General features: G+C 35.9%; 2 protein-coding genes across 2 annotated transcripts in view; one reads left to right on the top strand and one right to left on the bottom strand.

Moving 5' to 3' along the window:
• Positions 1-2,482: 2,482 nt before the first annotated feature.
• On the bottom strand, positions 2,483-20,114 carry PEX13 (peroxisomal biogenesis factor 13). The gene is made up of 4 exons (XM_047069416.1): positions 20,019-20,114; positions 6,239-6,933; positions 5,581-5,706; positions 2,483-3,255 (listed from the first exon to the last, which is right to left on the bottom strand). Exons 1-4 carry the CDS (start codon positions 20,108-20,110, stop codon positions 2,957-2,959), a joined length of 1,212 nt encoding a protein of 403 aa, XP_046925372.1. The 5' UTR covers positions 20,111-20,114; the 3' UTR covers positions 2,483-2,956.
• A 558-nt stretch (positions 20,115-20,672) lies between these two features.
• Positions 20,673-22,299, top strand: part of PUS10 (pseudouridine synthase 10) — a 72,416-nt gene continuing 70,789 nt past the window's right edge. Inside the window, exon 1 of the mRNA XM_047068769.1 lies at positions 20,673-20,723. The gene's annotated coding sequence lies outside the window, so the exon portion shown is untranslated. The remainder of the gene's footprint in view (positions 20,724-22,299) is intronic.

Raw genomic sequence — 22,299 nt, 5'->3', positions numbered from 1 at the left:
CACCGAGGCGCCCCTGCTTTACATTTTTTAAGGAGTACTCTCACGTGAGACAGATGTAGCAGCTATGCCCCATGTTATTAGTGAGGAAACTGAAAAATACTGTGAGCTAAATCTTGCAGTAAGTTCATAGTGGTAACCAGACTAGCAAATAGATCTCCCAAAACCTAGATTTGTGGTCTTGTATTTATAACCTTTTAGGTTTTTATTTTTATATAAATGTAAATCTGATATTTTTCTTTATATCACAAGGAAATAGAACAAATTGGTTTGCAGTAGTTAATATATACAATGATATGAAGAAAAATAGAGACTTTTTATATTAATTTCAACCTGCAAAGAGTTAACAGTTTATCTTCAAAAAATGTCAACCAAGTTTAATATACTTTTATTTGTCCAGTAAAAGTAACTTCACAATCTATTCAAAATGAAATTTTAACTGAAGAACAATTTCTGTTCTTTTTTCCATCAAAGAAAGCAGAAGATAAAAGACAGCTATATTCAAGTAAACATATAATTATGACATAAAGATAGACTGAATCAAGTACCTACATAAAATGTTAAAACATGAAAATTTATAGTCCTCTTACCTTTTCCTTTCTAAACTGATAAAATACAATCAGAAAATTTTTTTAAATGAAATCTGTTTTCTTACTGTAACTTGTGATTTATTGTTCTGTTTAATTGAAAATGTTTTGGTTTCAGTTAGTAATTTCTGTAAAGTAGTACTCCTTAAATAAGTTTCTAAAAACAATAATAGATCTGTGAACATTACATTTAATCTCAACTAAAAAATTACACTAAAACTATCATGATAAAAAAGGCTACAAAATTTCTCTGCTTATTTTCCTAAATTCCTTTTACAAAATTCTAATCGAAAAGGAATTTTCAGAAACAAATAGTTACCAGATAACGTATATTGCAATTTAGCATACTTAACCAAAAAACAAATACCCTAAGAAAAGTGAAATTGTTTTTGTCATTCATTCTGTGCTATACTCTTCTCCCTAGGCACCTTTAATAGTCACAAATTCTATCCTTAATGCCTCAGCATTTCACCCCTACTTGACTTGACTTCTAGCAATCAATTTAGATGTTTCTTTAAAAAAAATTTTTTTAAATGTTTATTTTTGAGAGAGACAGAGAGAGCAGGGGTGGGGGGCAGAGAGAGAGGGGGATGGAGGATCTGAAGCAGGCTCTGTGCTGACAGCACAGAGACTGATGCAGGGCTTGAACTCATGAACTGTAAGATCACGACCTGAGCCAAAGCTGGACGCTTAACACACTGAGCAACCCAAGCACCCCCAATTTACATGTTTGAACACCAAATTTAATAATTTGCTTTACCAAAAATTGTTTCAAGGACAAAATCTCCATAAATTACTCTAACAAAACCAGAACCCCTAATTGTAGAACACAAATGGAAAATAACATGCAAGGAACTTTATCTCAACTTGAAGACTAAGTATCTCGGTGTTCGAAAAATAGGCTTAAGATAAATAAATTTTACTATCTTATTATTTTTTTCTGCACAGGGTCAATATTTGTATTTTAAATTATATGTTTAAATTATATGTTACTTATTATATTGTCATTTCAAAGGAGAGGCTCCCAAAAAGACTTTAGTAAAGTTCCATGCTATATATTTGTATATACGTATATATCTGGATCTTCTATGTTTTAGTGTGAACTGTTCTAGAATTATTTACAACATAAAGTCTGTAAGAAGATGAAAATACTAAATCAAAATCTTTATCAAATAGTCCCAGGCTTTCAGCAAGTATCTGTAAATGTATTTTTGCACACCTGTATTCCTGAAAGTATTATTTTGTACTATGATCACAACGTTTAGGTTTTCCAGTTTTGTATGATTTTCCAATTTTATGGCTAAATATTCAGTGAAGTTTAACTGCATTTAAAGTCATTATTAAATATAAAACAAGTTGTATAGTATTATCATACGCTAAATGGCATTGCGTTTATAGTCTCAGTAGTAAAAACTAAACCTAACAGAATGTGTATCCAATGTGACACGTTTTCAATGTTTACAGAACAGCCTGAATATGGAATTTAAAAAGTAATTATACGAGGGAAAAGCAGAGAATCCATGAAAAGATATAAATCATTACCGCTGGAAATGATTATACTGTAATGTGTAAATTTGAAGGATTTGAGTCTTGGCTGGAGAAAAAGAAAGTAAATCCTTCATATATTCTGATTTATCCAGGATGAAAACTAGTCATATTGTAAAGGGATAAAACATTCCATGATCATCAGAAAAAATGGAAATAATCTGTAAGAAAGAGGATTTTCAGCCTTTTTTACTAGCAGGAAAAACTATAAGGGCTAATTATCACTCTAGAACCATGCTTCTAGTGACCTTTTCAAGACCTCTTCAAGATGAATTTTTAAAAATACAATAAAAGGTAAAAGTATTAATTGTTAGTAGATAAAAATATATTACTGCCTAAAGCAAACCCAAGACTGCATATAACACAGATCAGAAAATTTTTATTATTCAGTTTAAAGTTGTTAAAAAAAAATTAGCCTTTTGCCTGTTCTCATATTTGTGTGTTATCACTTGTTATCTGAGGATTCCAAATCAATTCCAAATCTCTAACTTTAAAAAGCATTAATGACCCCTACTGTAGCAAACAGTGTATTCTATAGTTCATCAAACTTATTCTTTCAATAAACACAGGATTTTATATAAGATGAAAATGACAGCAGTCTCCATAATCTTAAAATCTAGGTGAAACAAATACTCTCATGGTCTAAGAACTCGTAAAATGTAACCAGGTCACTAGACCAACATACTAGTGTACAACTTTAATAATTTCTAGCAGCAAAACACCTGGAATAGCCATTAACAAATGTGTTCATTGGATTGTAGATTAATTTCTTTGTAAGAAGTAATTTTTAAAAAGTATAGTTCAATTGCAGGCAAACATGAAAGATATCAAAGATCTTGTTTATCTCCACCTTTCCCAGTGGAATCAGGTGCAACTGGAACCTTATTAGTCTCAACAAAAACAGATTCAAAGGCAGCTTCCTGTTCATCCAAAGAATCAGCAGCCGTGGCTCCTTTAATTAGTGTTGTGTTGGTAAAAGATTGTTGCTGCTTGGAAATTTTACTGGATTCCATTGCTTTTCTACCTCTTCTTTTACCAAGAATTTTGACATAATTAGCAGGTATAAGTCCTGTTGTTTGACCATCAAGACTAGCCAGAAGCCAACCACGCACTTTGGGTTGCTGTTCTGATGGAAGAAAAGACAGCCTTGTAATTATAACACATTTTGGAGTCCAACAAAATATTAATACTAAAATATTAAGATCTGTTACACTTACACAATAAAATACATAAACAAATACATATATTCAAAATCAAATGAGTAGGCTTAACAGTTCTAGAGTCCCTTCTTACAATTTATACTTTTTATTTTATACTTACTATATTTTCAGCCTTGAAGAACATGAAGTTTATTATTAGTTGGTCCATTCATAGAGTAAGGAGATTCGATTCTCCTAAAAGCTAAAACTAACATCACTGTCTTTCATATTTTTTTTCAATATATGAAATTTATTGTCAAATTGGTTTCCATACAACACCCAGTGCTCATCCCAAAAGATGCCCTCTTCAATACCCATCACCCACCCTCCCCTCCCTCCCACCCCCCATCAACCTTCAGTTTGTTCTCAGTTTTTAAGAGTCTCTTATGCTTTGGCTCTCTCCCATGTCTTTCATATTTTAAACTGAAATTTAAGAAATGAATTTCTCAGTCCTTCTCAACAGAAGTTACAGGGAAGTATAGAAAATACATACCTTTATACAAGCCAAATTTCTTTACATAACTTTTGGCCAAAATACAAAATTCATTCCATGTGATTGTGATGAATAATTCTGAAGATACTGAATGCTAACTTTAATCCAAGATAGGCAAAAATAAAGACCTCAGTTATCTCTAGGCACATGACAAAAAGGTAAGGCAGTACTCTAAGCTTAAAGTAGGAAAGATTTATTTAATATATTCAATTTTGTTTTTTGGTATTTTAAAGATTACTCATATCTTTAAAAAGCTGTTTAACTGTTAGGGTTTTAGGTCAACACTATAAGTTAGGCACAATATAACATTTTTATGTTTAATACTCTACAATAGAGAATAAATAAAACACTTAAAATCAACCATGTCTGTGACTGATTTTGTTCTAAATGCTCAAATGTATTTTGGGCAAAGGAAGAAAACAAAGAAGCAAAGCTAAAGTGTTAAGAGGTGTCATTAGTGGAAGAATAATATGAGATATAAAATTTTCCTGAAATACTATAATTGAAAGAAACCACACTTGATCTTCTTTATACTTTATTTAGATTAAAACTAATTATTTGTATGGGTCTAACAATAAATCTTAAAAAGAAATCACTCTTTTGTAATCCAAAATAGGAAAGTACTATTTTCACTAGAAGAAAAATATGAATCTAATACTTAGAAGCCTAGGTTTTGTGTATGAGGGATGAGGCAGAGATTTAGCAAATTTGATCCAAAATTTTCAATTATTTATACAATAAATTATGTGAACATGGAAGATATTTTTTCCCTATGTAATGACTAGAACTAATTAAAGGCTCAAGTTTCCATTAATAGATCACATGGAAAACAGCCAAAGTGGTTACACGTACAGGTTCTGAAGTCAGACAAACCTAGGTTCATAGTCCAGCTCCATCACACCTTAGCTTTGTGATCCCATTTAGTTATTCTGAGTCTTTGTTTTCTCATAAGTAAAAAAAGGTCAGGATAATAATAGTACCTACATCACAGCATTATTATAAGAGTTAAATGAAAGATATATAGTGCCTTATCCTATAAAGGATAGCTGTTACTATTGTCACTAGTATTTTTACCAACAAAATGTTACTCTTCCTAGTAAACCTGAATCCCCACAAACACACAAAAATCTTTTTTTTTTTTTTTTTTTTTTTTGCAAATCCATAAAAATTCTGATCATCCTTACTGAGGAAAGCTAAGGGAAAAGGCCATTTTACCTGGAACCATTAAAAACTATTAGTGACCTGGTCCAAAAATAAACCTGTGATGTGTATAAATTCCTTGCTGAAGTTCTTTAATACTTCATGACAGTAATTCCTAAAATATTCATGTTGGGAGTTTCTGAAGTAAACTAGTCAAATAAAAAAGAAAGCAATACCAGTCCGAGCAATTAAAGACTGACAGGGATACTTATGTCACAGGAGAATTTCTTCGGGTTGTTAGATTTGTTACATGTAGTGTTAATCTCATGTTTTTGTGTGGGGATTAACAGAGTTTGGAATTCAAGTTGAGTTTATAAGTGATTATATACATAAACAAAATCTTTCCTTATCTCAGTGAAATACTATTGGAACAACCCTGTTGAGCATTTTTCTTCCACATCCCTGGATCTAGAAGGTCTAAACTGACACAAAAGAGAAATACTAGCAACTACTTCTGAGTTAACGAACAAGGACCAAGATCTTTTGTTGCAGTTTTTAATAGTACATTTACAAATTCAAAAAATTCATGGGTAATTTCAATTTATTCATGTTTTGTTACCTTTGAGAGCTAAGTTTAGCATATCACCAGCACGGAAAGAAATTTCTTCTTCGGACACAGCAGCAAAATCATATTCTGCTCTAGCAACTACATGGTCATCCTCACCACTTGCCCAGTTGGTGTTGTCTACAAACCAAATTAAGAATTAAAGTTAGGGTTAGTGTTCACTGGCTATGGTGTAAACTGTATAAATCTATTTGCCAAGAGAAAAGCACCACCCTCCGCCAAAGTAAATTCTATAATTAACACTATGCAAAATCCAAAAATATGCTCACTAGGATATATATTATGAACCTTCTCCTTTTTTTCAAGGTCAAAATTACAATTACCTGTATATTGTCTTATCCATCCCTGCCAGTAAGTTTTAGAAAGACAAGGGAATTATGTCCTATGCATACCTGTAGCCTCTACAGCATCAAGTTCAGCACCCTGTAAACAGTAGTCAGGCAATGTGTACTCTTACATTAAACAAACAATAAACCAATCAGTAAGCCTGTTTTTGCTATATATTCATTTTCCAGTTTTCAAGTTCTTAACTGAAAATATAATTGGATCAAAATATTAAATACAAATGAACACAAAGAACGTTAATTTAACAAATCTATTCTTAAAATTCGAGATTGTTATGTGGTTTTTGAACCTATTCTATTACTCTTACCTGTGACTTCATCATTATGGGTAGACAGAAGTTTCCAGATGAGGTAAGGACCACCAAGGATAACAGCAAAGAACAAGAATATTGGCCAAGATTTGGCTGAATTAGCTGCTTTGTCCTCGGCACCAAGGCAAGCCACAGTTCCTTCACTTTCTGCCCACAGGTCCTCATTCTCAGAGCCTCTTCTTAAACCTATCATCCACTGTAACCGTCTGTAAAGATACCTTATAGTCCTAACTAATGCAAAAGCTGAAAAAACCTTTGTGAAATGTATTTTTAATCGGGAAAAGTGATTTGCTACATCCAATACAGCCCTGAAACTGTTATAGACAGCTGAAAAGGTAGCATCCATCATCATACTGACAGAGGCAAATGCATGCACAATACTTTCAATGGACTGAAATGCACCTCTGCTGCTTTCTTCAGCTTGCTGAACAAATCTACTGGGTGGCAGATCATCTACACGGAGGCGGTTATAGCCCAACCCATTATATCCATAACTATAAGGGCTATAGCTTCCATAAAACGAATTTCCATAGGCACCATATCCTGAAGAAAATGAACTGTAAGCAGGTCTGAAAGTATTCACATTGCTGCTTCCTGTCTGCTGTGATGGCCTTGGAAGAATAGGTGGGGGCACTCTGGTAAGTGTTGGTTGTCCAGGTCTTGTCAATAAACTAGGACCCAAATCAGCAGATCTAAAAAAAAAAAAAAAAAAGATGCAAAATAGTATCTTAAGCACATAATAAATTCAATTCAAAGTAACTATTAAACACCTCTTACATACCCAGTGTTAATGACAGATCTACTGAAGAGGTGGTAAGAATAAGGATTAGTCTCTAATACCTACATGCTTAGAATCTCAGTGTTAAAATGAACAAGATAAAAGAGCTGACTAAACTCTGCTATTTTCTTGTTTACTTGCTAGCATTATTAGCAGTATCTTCAACCTATTTTCTCAGGGTTAGTTACAACTAGGTATTTGTCCATCCTTGCCCCCAAATGGCACTATCTTAATCACTATAGTTTTATAATAGGTCTTAGCAGTATTCAATAAAACACGTCCTCCTCCAATGTTCTTCATCTTCAAGAGTGTTTTAGCTTTTTTGACCCTTTGAATTTCCATATACATTTTAGAATCAGAGCTTTAAGTTCCACACCCTCTCCCTCAAAAAAACCCTATTGAGGGGTGCCTGGGTGGCTCAGTTAAATGGCTGATTCTTAGTTTTGGCTCAGTTCATGATTTCATAGTCTGTGAGTTCAAGCCACATTGACAGCGCAGAGCCTGCTTGGGATTCTCCCTCTTTCTCTGCCCCAAGTGCGTGCACTCTCTTTCTCTCTCTCTCTCAAAATAAATAAACATTTAAAAAAATACTTCCAAAAAAACCCTATTGAGATTGTTTGGGATTACAATGAATCTGTAGGTTAATTTGAGATAAACCATATCTTTATAATATTTAGAGTTTCAACCCACATTTATTAGGTTTTTGTTTTGTTTTGAGAGAGACACAGAGAGAGCACAAGTGTGCAGGAGAGGGAGAGGGGAGAAAGAAATTCTCAAGCAGGCTCTATGGAGGCCCAGATGTAGGGCTGGATCTCACAACCTCAGCTGAAATCAAGAAATCAAGAGTCAGACACTAAACCAACTGAACCAATCAGGCGGCCCCATCAGATCTTTTAAAGATTTTTCTGAATAATGGTTTTTAAAAATAACTTTAAGTTTCCATACTGTTTTATAGTTTCCTTGTGGCAGGTTTTCTTTAGATTTATTCCTGTATATTTGACATTTTTTGATGCTACTATAAACGGTGTCTTCTAAAATTTCACTCTGATATTGTTATGTAGAAATAATGGATTTTTTTTTTTTAATATGGTGCTTGTATCCAACAAACTTGTTTTTGATTCTTCTGGATTTTCAATTAAGGATTTGCAGTCATATTGTATGTGAATGATAGGTATATTTCCAATTCTTACAGTTTTGATTATTAAAGAAGGTATTGTACCTAAGACATGTGTCCAATCTTGAATAGAAGTGATTAATAGGCATTCTTGTCTCATTTCTGATCTCAAAGGGAAATTTCTCAACATGTAACCATTATTATGTTTACTGTAGAGTTATTGTAAATTTAGTAATTTGTTTTCTATTTCTATTTGCTAAGAGTTTTTACCATGAACATTGAATTTCTCAAATGATTTCTCAACATCAAGAGGATTATGATTTTAATTACAAATTCAATTTCTTTAGTATCATGCTACTTAAAATATGGTTTGTCGATCAGTGCTAATTTATGAGTCATATGCACTGACCTATAATGAGAAAAGTACAACAAATAAGACTGTTTAAGCAATCTGACATTGTTATATTTTTACTGTATTTTATAAAGGTATTAGGTATCAGCACAAATATTTTGAGAAGCATTGTTGTATAATTATAAGACTACTCCTTTTCTCTATTTAAAAACATTTTTTTTAATGTTTACTTTTGAAAGAGAGAGAGAGACTGGGAGACACAGAATCTGAAGCAGGCTCCAGGCTCAGCGCTATCAGCACAGAGCCTGACATGAGGCTGGAACCCACAAACCATCAGATCATGACGTGAGCTGTCGGACGCTTAACTGACTGAGCCACCCAGGCGCCCCTCATTTTCTCTGTTTTTAAATTATACCTTGCTTAATCCTCTAAATCTCTTCCCATCCTTTCTGCCCTTTTGTCTGTTTGTGCAAAAATATGTTGGATATTTTCTTCCTAATTATCCTTTAGGTCTTGCTATTCAAAAGGGCCAATACATCACAAAATAAGTATCTTGTACCATAATGTGAATTAATGAACTCTTTTTTAAAAAAATTTTTAAGCTTATTTATTTATTTTTAAGAGAGAGAGTGTGTGTGAGTGGGGCAGGGGCAGATAGAGAGGGGGACAGAGGACCTGAAGCAGGCTCTGTACTGACAGCAGAGAGCCTGATGTGGGGCTCAAACTCACAAACTGTGAGATCATGATCTGAGCCAAAGGCAGATGCTTAACCAACTGAGCCACCCAGGTGCCTCTTTTTTTTTTTTTTTTTTTCCAGGTGCCTCTTTATCAATGAATTCTTAATGCCAACTGAACTAAATAGTGTGCTTAGTATTAATGTTGCTTTACATTCTGGCCAAAGTTTCATTATCTTTTTGTGGGCTGCTAATTTATAGTTTGAAAACAGCAGCCAGTCTTGGTAGCTACAGAACACACTTAGAACGTTGCTCTAAGTCACTAATTATCTCTGTAGCAGTGTCTAAACTGTTGCTAAACCCAATGAGTTACTAAGTTTGGTTACTGCATTTTTGTTCTACATATTCCTTTTCCTTTTGACAGTTTCCAATTATCTGCCAAAATTCCTTGTTTTCTTCTATTGCCTTCAACATATTAAACATTTTAAATTTATGTTAAAGTCTGTTCAGTAACTCCAATTTCTAGAGTCCCTTTGAAATCTGTTTTCTCATCTGTTGTTTCACTTAGTTTCAATTTATATTATCTAATATCCTTCTGGGTCCTGCTATTTGATTTTGCTTATGCATGAGACATACATGAAGAATTGTGGCAAGAATTTGAGACTCTGGATGATGCTCTCTTCCTCTAGGTGTATTTCATTCTGGATACTATTTTCTGAACTATCCTCTAGTTTGCTTCAGGCAAACTAGCCTGCTAAAGCTATTATCAATCCATGATTGTCCCTAATCTAATTTCAGGGATTGAGATGATCTGAAGCTGAGTTTATGCTCCTGTAAGGGAGTGTCTGCTTCTTTTATACTCTCATATCTAGATAGATGTATCTTTTTAGGGTCATAACACAAGGTATGGGTAATTTATCAGCACCCTGTCTTGGAAGACTACTAGACTCTAACTATACTCCAAGAATCTGTCGAAGGTGCTCTTCAACTAGCTTCCCATCATCTAAACTGCTTCTTTTGGAATCAGCAGCAGCTTCTATGAGAATCTACTCTCACCTTTGTGGATTTCCATCTTTCTCTTTTTCCATCTTTTGGATCTGGGCTCCATAAATCTTTACCTTATTTATTCTATAATGCATTCAAGCAGATGTTTTTATATTCTGCCTAGCTTTTCTATTTGTCCTTAATAGTGTTGTTTTTTTTTTTCCTTAAATTATTCTACTGTCATCAGAAGTCCTTCCCACAATTCTTTGTCCATCATCGTACAGTATCTTACATTTGTATACATGTCTGCCTCTTCTACAAGGTGAGCTCCTCATAGGTGCAGGAGTTATCCTTGTTTCTCCATCAACTACTACAGTGCTTAGCATATAAAAGGTACTGATACAACCACTATGCTGAAGTCTCTTTTTAGTGAATATTTAAAACACATATATCACACAGATCATTAATACAGATTATTTTTTCTTTATATATCCTTCTTTTATAAGTTTTGATGAATATGTTAGTTTAAAAATTGTAAGGAATTAAATGTAAATACTTAATAAAAAAAAGTTTCTTCCAACACTTCTCTGGTTGTAATGCTATTTTTGGCATATACAAGTACATTCAGTGTCCACATTCCACCCGGCCTTCTGTTACAACCAGCAAAATGAGAAATCAACACACCTACAACTTATAACAAAAGATGTATGTTCTGTGCTGAACGTGCCAAAAGTCTCACCAACCCAACTTTTTATTTTGAAAAATTTCAAACAGAAAAAAAAGTTGAAAATACAATGAATACCCTCATTTCTTCTATCTAGATTCAACAACTATTATTGTTTTGCCACATGAACTTTCTTTCTCTCACTGTCTAGTCTTTTAAAAATTCTTGAACCATTTGAAATTAACTTGCAGACTTGATACATTACTCCTAAATACCTCAACATGTTATTTCCTAAGAGCAAAGATATTTCAGACAAAACATAATGCCATTTTCACATCTCTAAAAATTAACAATTCCATATCATTATCCAATTAAAATTCAACACATATCCATTACCCTCAAGCGTCTTCAAACAGTTTTATAGAGATACCAGAGGTGTACAACTACCAACCTATGTAATTCCAGAACATTTTTAGCATCCCAGTAAGAAATCCCACATTCATTAGCAGTCACTACCTATTTCCTGCTCTATTCCCTATCCTAGGCAATGACTAATCTAAATTCTGTCTCTATAGGTTTGTCTATTCTGGTGATTTCACATATAGTTAATTCTTGTTATTTGCGATAGTCATAGTCTATAAATTTGCTATGAACATCTATTTAACAAATAGAATCATTGTTCCTGGGGGAAACAATGCACTTCAGCATTATACTTAGAGGCCGTTTTAAAATAGCAAAATCACCAACAAAAATATGAAAAATGTGGCATCCATTTGGTTGTCAAAAGGACACCTGCTTAAAGCTTAAAGCTAAAACAAGAAGCAGGAGTGTTGCTTTGTTTAATCTCAGCTCATCTCATCTGAGATGACTCAAATCTTTTGCCACCCTATCCATGTCTGTGAATGATCATGAAAGTGTCATGAGCATTGATTTGGGGGTTACAATAAATTTTAGTGAGGAGAATTAGCAAATTTGGCATCTGCAAATAATGAGAATCTACTGTAAATGAATCATACAACATATAGTATTTTGTGACTGGCTACTTTTACTTAATGTAATGTTTTGAAGTTTCATCCATATTGTAGCATTTATCAGTACTTTATTCCTGTTTCCTGCTGAGTTATATTTATTTATGCATCAGTTGATAGATATAGTGTTGTTTCCACTTTTTGGCTTTTGTGACTAATGTTATCATAAGCATTTATGTACAAATTTTTGTGTGGACATACGCTTTCATATCTCTTGGGTATATATACCTAGGCATGGAATTGGTGGATCGTAGAGTAACTATGCTTAACCTTCTATGGCACTGCCAGATTGTCTTCCAAAGCAACTGTACCATTTTATATTCCTATCAGTAGTGCATGAGGGTTCCAATTTCTCCACATCTTTGCCAATACTTGTTATTATTTATCTTTTTCATTATAGCCAACCTAGTGGGTATGAAGTGGTATCTCATTGTGATTTTGTTTTGCATGTCCCTGACAGTTAATGATGTTGAGTATCTTTTCATGTGCTTATTTGCCAGTTTTATTATTTTTTTTTTAATGTTTATTTCTGAGACAGAGACAGAGCATGAGTGGGGGAGGGGCAGAGAGAGAGGGAGACACAGAATCCGAAGCAGGCTCCAGGCTCCAAGCTGTCAGCACAGAGCCTGACGCAGGGCTCGAACTCACAAATCGTGAGATCATGACCTGAGCTGAAGTCGGTCGCTCAACCGACTGAGCCACCCAGGTGCCCCTTATTTGCCAGTTTTAAATCTTCTCTGGAGAAATGTGTATTTAGATATTTTGCCCATTTGAAAAATTACGGTACTTGCCTTTTTATCATTGAGTTTTAAGAGTCAAATGTCTTTTAGGTTGTTGTGGGTTTTTTTTTAACAAAAATTCAATTAAGGTTCACACACTGCATTTGGTTGTTTGTCTCCTCATTTCTTCTAAATTAGAATCATTCCATTTTTTGGAATGCCCTGGACTTTTTGAAGAGTCCAGCCAGTTTTCTTTTAGAATGTCTTACATTCTAAATCTGTGTTTTCCCAAAATGTTGTTTAAATATATCTCTATCCTCTACATTTCCAGTTAAATTAAACATTGCATCTAAAGGTTTAATTAGAATCATGTTAACATTTTTGGCAAGAATAATTCATGGGTTATGTTTACTTCATATTGTATCACATCACAAAAAGTAGAACCAAACTTTAAAAAGGGTCAGGTGACTAACAGTGTAGTTATTTCCTGGTTTTCATAAAGCAGCTCTGCTCTAAAGTAGGAGCAATAATAGATAAAACAAAAAGAACAAATAGGCATGTCTAGATTTACATAACAGAAACCAAACAGAAATGTAAAATGATTGGAAGGGTGATGCTACAGGCCTCCTCAATTCTGGGTTTGAAATCAGGTAGTGACAACCAGGACTTAGACTTCTAGGAAGTAACAAGAACTAACAGTGCTCCTTTCTAATGGAAATAATTCACTGCTTGAAGCTGTGGCCTGGGATGCATCACTTTGGCTTCTAAAAAGAGATTATGAAACTTGCTGACAGTAGTTTAAGATTTTTAGAAAGTTAGAGAACTAAGAAGGGTAGGACTCTGACTAGGCCTCAAGACCAGGAAATGAAACTACTGACTCAGTGACTTGATCTTTGATATCCTTAATCTAAGCCACCATTTTTACACCTGATTCTTACATGGGAGGGTGCATGCTGAAGGAGCAGGGAGAGTCAATAGAAAACCTACTAGACACAGAGAGATAAATGGAAGGGAAAGGAGAGGAAACAGAACTCAAAAATGCCTATTCAAAACAAACATATCAAAAATGCCGTACACAAGAAGAAATAAAAACATTAAGAAACCAAACTAACAAAAATCAACAATTAGAATGAAAATTCATTCAAGGAAAAAGAAGTTTCATGTAACAGCTCAACAAGGATTGCAAATATGTTTAAAAAAATTTTTTTAAACATTTATTTATTTTTGAGACAGAGAGAGACAGAGCATGAATGGGGGAAGGTCAGAGAGAGAGGGAGACACAGATTCCGAAACAGGCTCCAAGCTGTGAGCTGTCAGCACAGAGCCCGACGCGGGGCTCGAACTCACAGACCACGAGATCATGACGTGAGCCGAAGTTGGACGTTTAACTGACTGAGCCACCCAGGTGCCCTGCAAATATGTTTAAAATAGACATCAATGAAGCAATGACATCTGTGAAATAAAAATTGAAATGAAATAAAAACATGTAAATATGAAGAAAACTCCATTACAAAGCTTAGACATGATGCTCACAGCCACAGGGATTATCTTGCAACTATGAGGCAAAAAGAAAATTAGTTGTAGACTAAGGAAAACAGTGAAAATATAGATAGAACTTGGGGAATTCCACTTCAAGCAATGGCATTCTAGGTAATCAGACTAATCCTGCCACTAAAAAAAAAAAAGTAGAAAAGCTAAAAACATACAACATTACCTGTTTAAAACATGAAAGAACAAGGTACTGAAGAATTTAAAATAACTGAAACTATGAACTTAATGACTGGTTCAGTACCAGATTGGACATTTTGAAAGAAAAACATCAGTGAACTACAAGAGAATTCCGAAGAAAATACCCAGAATGAAGTATGAGTAACAAAAGAATATATACAGAAAGGAGTATAAGGTATGGGCTGTACAGTGAAATACAGAGCATATATGCTGTTGGAGTCAAAGGGGTGAAAAGATGATGGGCCAAAGGAATATTTGAAGAGATAATGGCTGAAACTTTTCTGAAATTAATGAAAGACATCAAATCAGATTCAAGTATCTCTATGAATCCCACCCAAAATAACACAAACGAAACCGTTTACATTGAGGCCCAACAAAGTATAATCGCCAAAAACCAAAAACAAAGAGGAAAATCTTTAAAGCACTGGAGGAAAAAAAGAGATTCCTTTCAAAGAAGAAAGACTAATACAGAAATGGCCCAAACTCTCAGAAAGCTTACAGAAAAAAATTTAAAAAGGGAGCCAGGAAAAACATAGGTTCCTAATGACAATGTTGAGTTAGGAGATCTCTAGACTTTTTGTTAACTAAACAAGAAATGTCTTTATAGTCCAAAACTCAGTAAGTCACATATTATTACTTGTAGTGGAAACTATTCCTGATACAACGTTTAATAGGAGTCCCCCAGAAGAAGAGATGGGAAAAAATATTTCTTCAACAATAGAGATATAATTCGTGAAAAATTTCCTGAATTAAAAGAAAGATTGATGGCACAAAAACAGACCCATAGACCAATGGAACAGAATAGAAACCCCAGAACTAGACCCACAAACGTATGGCCAACTCATCTTTGACAAAGCAGGAAAGAATATCCAATGGAAAAAAGACAGTCTCTTTAACAAATGGTGCTGGGAGAACTGGACAGCAACATGCAGATGGATGAAACTAGACCATTTTCTCACACCATTCACAAAAACAAACTCAAAATGGATAAAGGACCTGAATGTGAGACAGGAAACCATCAAAACCCTAGAGGAGAAAGCAGGAAAAAACCTCTCTGACCTCAGCTGCAGCAATTTCTTACTTGACACATCCCCAAAGGCAAGGGAATTAAAAGCAAAAATGAAAAACTGGGACCTCACGAAGATAAAAAGCTTCTGCACAGCAAAGGAAACAATCAACAAAACTAAAAGGCAACCTACAGAATGGGAAAAGGTATTTGCAAATGACATATCGGACAAAGGGCTAGTATCCAAAATCTATAAAGAGCTCACCAAACTCCACACCCGAAAAACAAATAACCCAGGGAAGAAATGGGCAGAAAACATGAATAGACACTTCTCTAAAGAAGACATCTGGATGGCCAACAGGCACATGAAAAGATGCTCAATGTCGGTCCTCATCAGGGAAATACAAATCAAAACCACACTCAGATATCACCTCACGCCAGTCAGAGTGGCCAAAATGAACAAATCAGGAGACTATGATGCTGGTGAGGATGTGGAGAAACGGGAACCCTCTTGCACTGTTGGTGGGAATGCAAACTGGTGCAGCTGCTCTGGAAAACAGTGTGGAGGTTCCTCAAAAAATTAAAAATAGACCTACTCTATGACCCAGCAGTATCACTGCTAGGAATTTACCCAAGGGATACAGGAGTACTGATGCATAGGGGCACTTGTACCCCAATGTTTACAGCAGCACTTTCAACAATAGCCAAATTATGGAAAGAGCCTAAATGTCCATCAACTGACGAATGGATAAAGAAATTGTGGTTTATATACACAATGAAGTACTACGTGGCAATGAGAAAGAATGAAATATGGCCTTTTGTCGCAACGTGGATGGAAGTGGAGAGTGTTATGCTAAGTGAAATAAGTCATACAGAGAAAGACAGATACCGTATGTTTTCACTCTTATGTGGATCCTGAGAAACTTAACAGAAGTCCATGGGGGAGGGGAAGAAAAAAAAAAAAGAGGTTAGAGAGGGAGAGAGCCAAAGCATAAGAGACTCTTAAAAACTGAGAACTGAGGGTTGATGGGGGGAGGGAGAGTGAGTGATGGGTATTGAGGAGGGCACCTTTTGGGATGAGCACTGGGTGTTGTATGGAAACCAATTTGACAATAAACTTCATATATTGAAAAAAAATAAAATAAAAAGAAAAAAAGAAAAAAATAAAAGAAAGATTGAATCCTTACGGTGAAGGATTATGAGTGAGCATGAACACTGTAGCTACTGAGCAGGAGGAAAAAATATACATGTCTGTATATTCATACCTGAACAGAGCATAATAAAGTTGCAGAGGACCAAGGTATCAGGTAAAATCTTAAAGACTACTAAGGAAAAAATAATCTACCTATAAAGGAATAAAAATAAGACTCAAAAGAAAAATTTCTGTACCTATGCAACCTGGAAATAAAGCTAAAAAAGGATAGTGCAAAGAAAGAAAATTACAGGCTAATTTCACCTAGAAATATACATGCAAATATCTTAAAATATTAGAACAGAATTCAGCATTGTATTTTACAATCACAATTAAGCAGTTCATCCAGAAATTTAAGGATTGATTAAATTAGAAAGTTAATTGATGTAAATAAATCACATTTCAAATTTTAAAAAATACATACGATTATCTCAACAAATTCATAGAAGTCATTCATAATATTTAATACTCCTTCATAATAAAAATCTGAGCAAGGAGATGGAAGTTTAAAAGGAGAACTATCAAAACCAAAAATCAAATATCAAACTTAATAGTGAGACTTGAGAAGCATTCCAATGAAAGTCAAGAGCAATACAAGATTGTTGGTTATCTATGCTGGCTTATTTGTAAATGACAGGACTGCAACATGGAACAAAGAGAATTTCAACCAAACCACCAGAACAAATTAAGTCTGAATTATGCTGGATATAAAAGATGGAAAAGTACTTCATGGAGACAGTCACAAAACACAATTGGAGGCAAAAAGTCCGTATTTTCATAAAATATAAAGCTTCAATAAAAATCACAGTAAGTCTTTTTATAATGGCTAAATGTAACAAAGGCAATTATGAAGAACAGCAATGTGGAGAGGTAACTGACATACCGGATATCAAAACTTATTAAAAACTGTGGCGGTTACAAAGACCAATAGAATCCCAAACAGAACCACACATTTAGGAAAACTGAATGTGATGACATTATAAACTAGCACAGAATATATAAATTAATGGTACTGGGACAGTTATCCACATGGAAAAAAAACTAGATTACCTATTTCACATTGATTTTGTACAACAAAGTCAGTTCTAGGTGGATTAAAAATATGAATGTGAAATGCAGAACATGTAAAAAAAATAGAGAGAGAGAGGGGTGCCTGGGTGGCTCAATCAGTTAAGGGTCAGTCTCTTGATTTTGGCTCACATCATCATCTTGTTGTCTGTGAGATCCACGCCCCCACCTCCAGACATTCTCCCCCAGTGCTCTGTGTTGACAGTGTGGAGCCTGCGTGGGATTCTCTGGATGTGTTTCTCTCCCTCTCAAAATGAATAAGCTTAAAAAAAAAAAGAGAAAAAAAAAAAGAAAAAGAAAATAGAGAAAAATTTTCTTGATCTAAGACAGGAAGGGTTTCTTAGCCAAGACACAAAAAACACAAACAATAAAATATGAAAATTTTGGCTACATTGAAATTAAAAAGTATCTGTACAACAAAAATGAACATAAATATAAAGCAAAAAGACAAGCTACAGCCTGAAAGCTATTAAAAACAAACATAATAGAATTAGTATAGAATTAGAATAAAGGACTCTTACCAAGTTAAGAAGCAAACATATAGCCAATTAAAAAGTGAGCCAAAGATATCAACAGAAAAATCTCAAATGTCTAATTAACTTTCAAAAAGACAATCTTATTACTAATCAGAGAAGTGCAAATTAAAGATGAAAATATCATTTCACATCCATTAGATTAGCAAATACAGAACTAAAAAATAACATCATCAAGTGTTTGAAAGAATGTAGAGAAACAGAATACCCTGCTAGTGAAAATGTAAAATCTGGTATAAAACCACTTTGGGAAGCAACTTGGCAACAGTTAGTACTTAAAGATAAGCATACCCTCTACCAAGCAATTCTATTCCCAATAACATTATTAGAAAGCCTCTTGGAAATGTGGACAAGGAGAAAGGCACACGAATGGTCACTGAAGTAGTTTTTAATATATAATACTTTAATACAACAGAATAGTTTGTTTTTATAGAATAGAATATCCTATGGCAATTAAAATGGACTACAGCTATACGTATGAACAAGATAAATCTCAAAATCAACAACATTTAAGGGGAAAACATTTTGCAAAATGATACACACACATATGATTTGAAGTTTAAAAACATAGTGAATACTGTACACACACATATATATAACATATAAACCTAGGTACTAAAGTATCAAATAAAGTATGAAAACACAATTGGGTACATTAAACACCAAATAGGGACAGTAGTTACAGGAGGAAAGAAGAAAGGCTTAACCATTTCTGTAATTTTTATTTTTTAAAAAATATGAAAAAATGCAAATCTGGAAAAATGTTAACATTTCTTAAAGCTAGGAGTGAATACACAAGTATTCATTATCTTACTCTCTACTGGTCTCTACGTGTTTAAAATTCACAATGAGAAAAAGTGGGAAAATGGTTAATTTTACATAAACAGAACTTTAACACGATGTCAGGTATAAAATCTGTCTTCCAAATAGCTGTCCAAACTTTTTTTAAAAGTCAAATCGCTCATAAAAAAGGTAGCAGAAAGTGTCGCCTCATCTTAACAGTATAATTACGGCTCATTACTTGTTATGTATCTGTCATTATTAAATTAATTTGCTAATATGTTCAAGCATCGTGACGTTTAAATAAGGATTACAAGATTTTAGAACACAGTAGAAATACATTCCAGTATACTGGGGATTTTTAGGTGTTAGGTAAACCTACTGTATGATAGGTGATGACATCCGAATGTCACCACTTAAATTTGGATGTCCAGATCCACCCAACACGAAACAGACAAGACTGTGAAACTCTTCTCTCGTTCTACTTTAACTTTTTATCCATTTAACACTGATTAAAAACAAATACAAAACACACAGGCCTTAGAAAAATGACACACTATTTTGCACACAAAGGCCATCCATAGGCCTTGGATTTAGAACTCCGCTTAGAAGTTGCTTCTCCAAACCTTTATCCAAAACGTTGCTGAGTTATGCTAGAAAACAACTCAAAGTTGTATAGGCTTGGGTTCCAGTTGCGTAAAAGCGACCTTTTGGGCTTTCACCAACTTATCGAGAGGTTGTTAAAAGCTTTGGAGAGACTTTGTTCCCAGTCGAGCCGGGGCTGGGCAAGTGCCAGCCACTCTTATCTGCGGAAGACCGAAAGTCTAACGCTTTAAAGGGGGTCTAGCAGTTTTGTCACGGCGTCCCGCTAACAGCAAGGGGCTGGAAGCCGCCCCCTTTCTTCCAAGCACCGGGACCCAGTGAGGCGCCCAGAGGCTCCCTGGACAGTGTCCCTACCAAGAGCCGTCAAGTCAGAAACAGCTGTTTGACATCGAAATTCCCCACACTGGCGCCCTGTCCCCACCTTGGTACCCTCACCGTTGGGGTTTGGTTGAGGGGGGGAGGGGACACCTCAGCCCAACAACGGCCTCAACCGTCTCCTGCCAAGTTCCCGCTCCAGCCTGCCAAACCCGCGGTCTGAAGAATCCCACACTTACTGGAAAGTGGGGCCGGGTCCTGGTCCTGGCCCGGCCCCCGGAATTCGGCGGGTCTCCCAGGGCTTCGGGGGAGGCGGCGGCTGGGAAGCCATCTCCTCCGCCTCCGCTCACTCCCTGTCCGCGCTGGGACGCTCCAGGCCCGGGTACACTAGTACCTCGCGCGCCAGGCGCAACGGGCAGAATACCGAGCCCTCCACCCCGCCCACCCCTGCAGTCAGGACGTCGCTTGTGGTGCTTTGCTGGCTGGGACTTGAGGATAGGAAGATGCGGCTAATCCACGGGGGTGGGGAACACTCTCTTTATTTGCTTAAGCAAGAATTTCCATTCTAAACCTGAGGCTAAGGGCTCATCGATATTTCTAACAGCGACTACAACTTCCTAGACGTCGGAGTCCACGGAGGCTTCTCTGGGACTAGTCTGGCTGGGGCGGGGTGTTGGATCCCACCGACTCCTACCCCAGAAGGGGTGGGGATGGGGTGAGGGGTTGGGGCAGTGCACCAGGCAATTTTTCTGGTTTCCCTACAAACGAGAAGGGGAGAGAGTTCATTCAGGCCCTGCGAGAGGACCTGGTACTTTCGTTCTAAAGCTCTCGTTTCCTCGGGGAACAGAATTGCTACACGCAGTAGGTGCGTTGTCTTTAGTCTTCCCCGTTCCCTCTGGGAGCCGGAAGGGGTTAAACCTTAGGCTCCGGCGTCGCAGGAGAAGGTGAGGCTGGAAGGTCCGAGGGGTGGGAGTGCGGCTTGGGCGCTGGAGAGGTTTGGATGGAGGGGGTCGTTTCCTTTCTGCTGGAGCGACCTTGTTAGCAAGGAGGGGTGAGTGGGAAGTTTCTTGGACCTGACTGAAGGGGATAAGGGCTTGCTTGGCCGAAGGAGAGACTCGAGGTTAGATCTTGGATGAATTTCCGAGACTAGAGTACATTCTGCAGCTGAGTGTAACGGTAGAGCAATGAAGTTCTGAAAATCCACTTCTCCCCACCCTCATGAGACGAATGACACCCTTCTCTGTGGAAATGAGTGTTAAAAGATCACGGGATGTGAGACTCAGTCTGGCCATTTTGGTGTTTTTTCACTCGCCCTTGCCCCTTCTCTGTTTGCAACGAATGGTTGCAGTTGTCGTCCAAGAGGTGAAAATAAAGTCCGTCGTCCTCTCCAGGTATCATTGTTTTGTGGAGAAGGGACCCGAAACCCGTAGGGACGCTGACACGTGGGAGGAAGTTCTGTTGCAATGACTTGTTCCGATTCTGTCTGTAAAACAAGCGAAAAGAAAAAAAAAAATCTTAAGAAAGGCAACCAACAATGAAAACCTTACAGTATGGGATACATTTCTCAGGGCTTGCTTTCAAAGATAATAAACCTTATATGAAACAACTTATTTCTGATGTCTTATGAAATCCTTTCAGTGCTGTACATCAAAATAAAACAACCAACCTTAAGGCATAACGCATTTCTCCTTTTAATGTTAACATGCCAACTTGCTTGAGAAGTTGCTAGATTGTTGCTAAATGAAAATAATCTTGAGAGGGTTCGGAAGACTGCTCCATTAGCAACACATAAACGCCAAAGAGAGGGTTTTGTTTTCTCTTTTAAGACCTTCAAATTACGTGGGGCAGGAGGTTTCCTAATTCTGGAACAGGTTTGGGAACTTCTCAGAGCCAAAAGATTGTAATGTGTCATGCATTGACTTTGCATGCTACTTTTAAGTGTGCTTATTGGAGAAATAAACAGTCTTTGAGCCAAAGGAAAGAAAGCATTCCCCCCCTTTTTTTTCAATTAAAAAGTTGTTTTTACTTTAGTGTACTTGACAGTGTTACACTAGTTTCAGGTGTAAAACATTGTGATTCAACTTCTCTATGTTGATATTCCGTGCTCACAAGTGTAGCTACCATCTGTCAGCCTACAACCTATTATAATATCATTGCCTTTTATTCCCGTGACTTATTTCATAGACTTATTCCATAACCGAAGGAAGCCTGTATTTCTCACTCCCCTTCCCTCTGGCAACCATCAATTTGTTCTTTTCTCATTTTGTTTTTGTTAAAAAAAAATTTTTTTTTAAATTTCACTTATAGGTGAAATCATATGGTATTTATCTTTCTTAGTTGGAGTTATTTCAGTTAGCATAATAAACTGTTAGGTCTGTCCATGTTGTTGCAAATGGAACGATCTTATCCTTAGAATGCATCCATTTGTTTTTAAGTTTATTTATTTATTTTGAGAGAGAGAGAGAAAGAGAATCAATCCCAAGCAGTCTCCTCGCTGTCAGCAAGAAGCCCACGTGGGGT

The sequence above is a fragment of the Lynx rufus genome, unplaced genomic scaffold, assembly GCF_022079265.1.
Source record: "Lynx rufus isolate CCGP_SWC_20201006 ecotype Redwood Valley unplaced genomic scaffold, mLynRuf1.p SCAF_8, whole genome shotgun sequence".
Lineage (NCBI taxonomy): Eukaryota > Metazoa > Chordata > Mammalia > Carnivora > Felidae > Lynx > Lynx rufus.
Note: the sequence above shows the minus strand (reverse complement) of the source record. Positions and strands in the feature narration are given on the sequence as shown.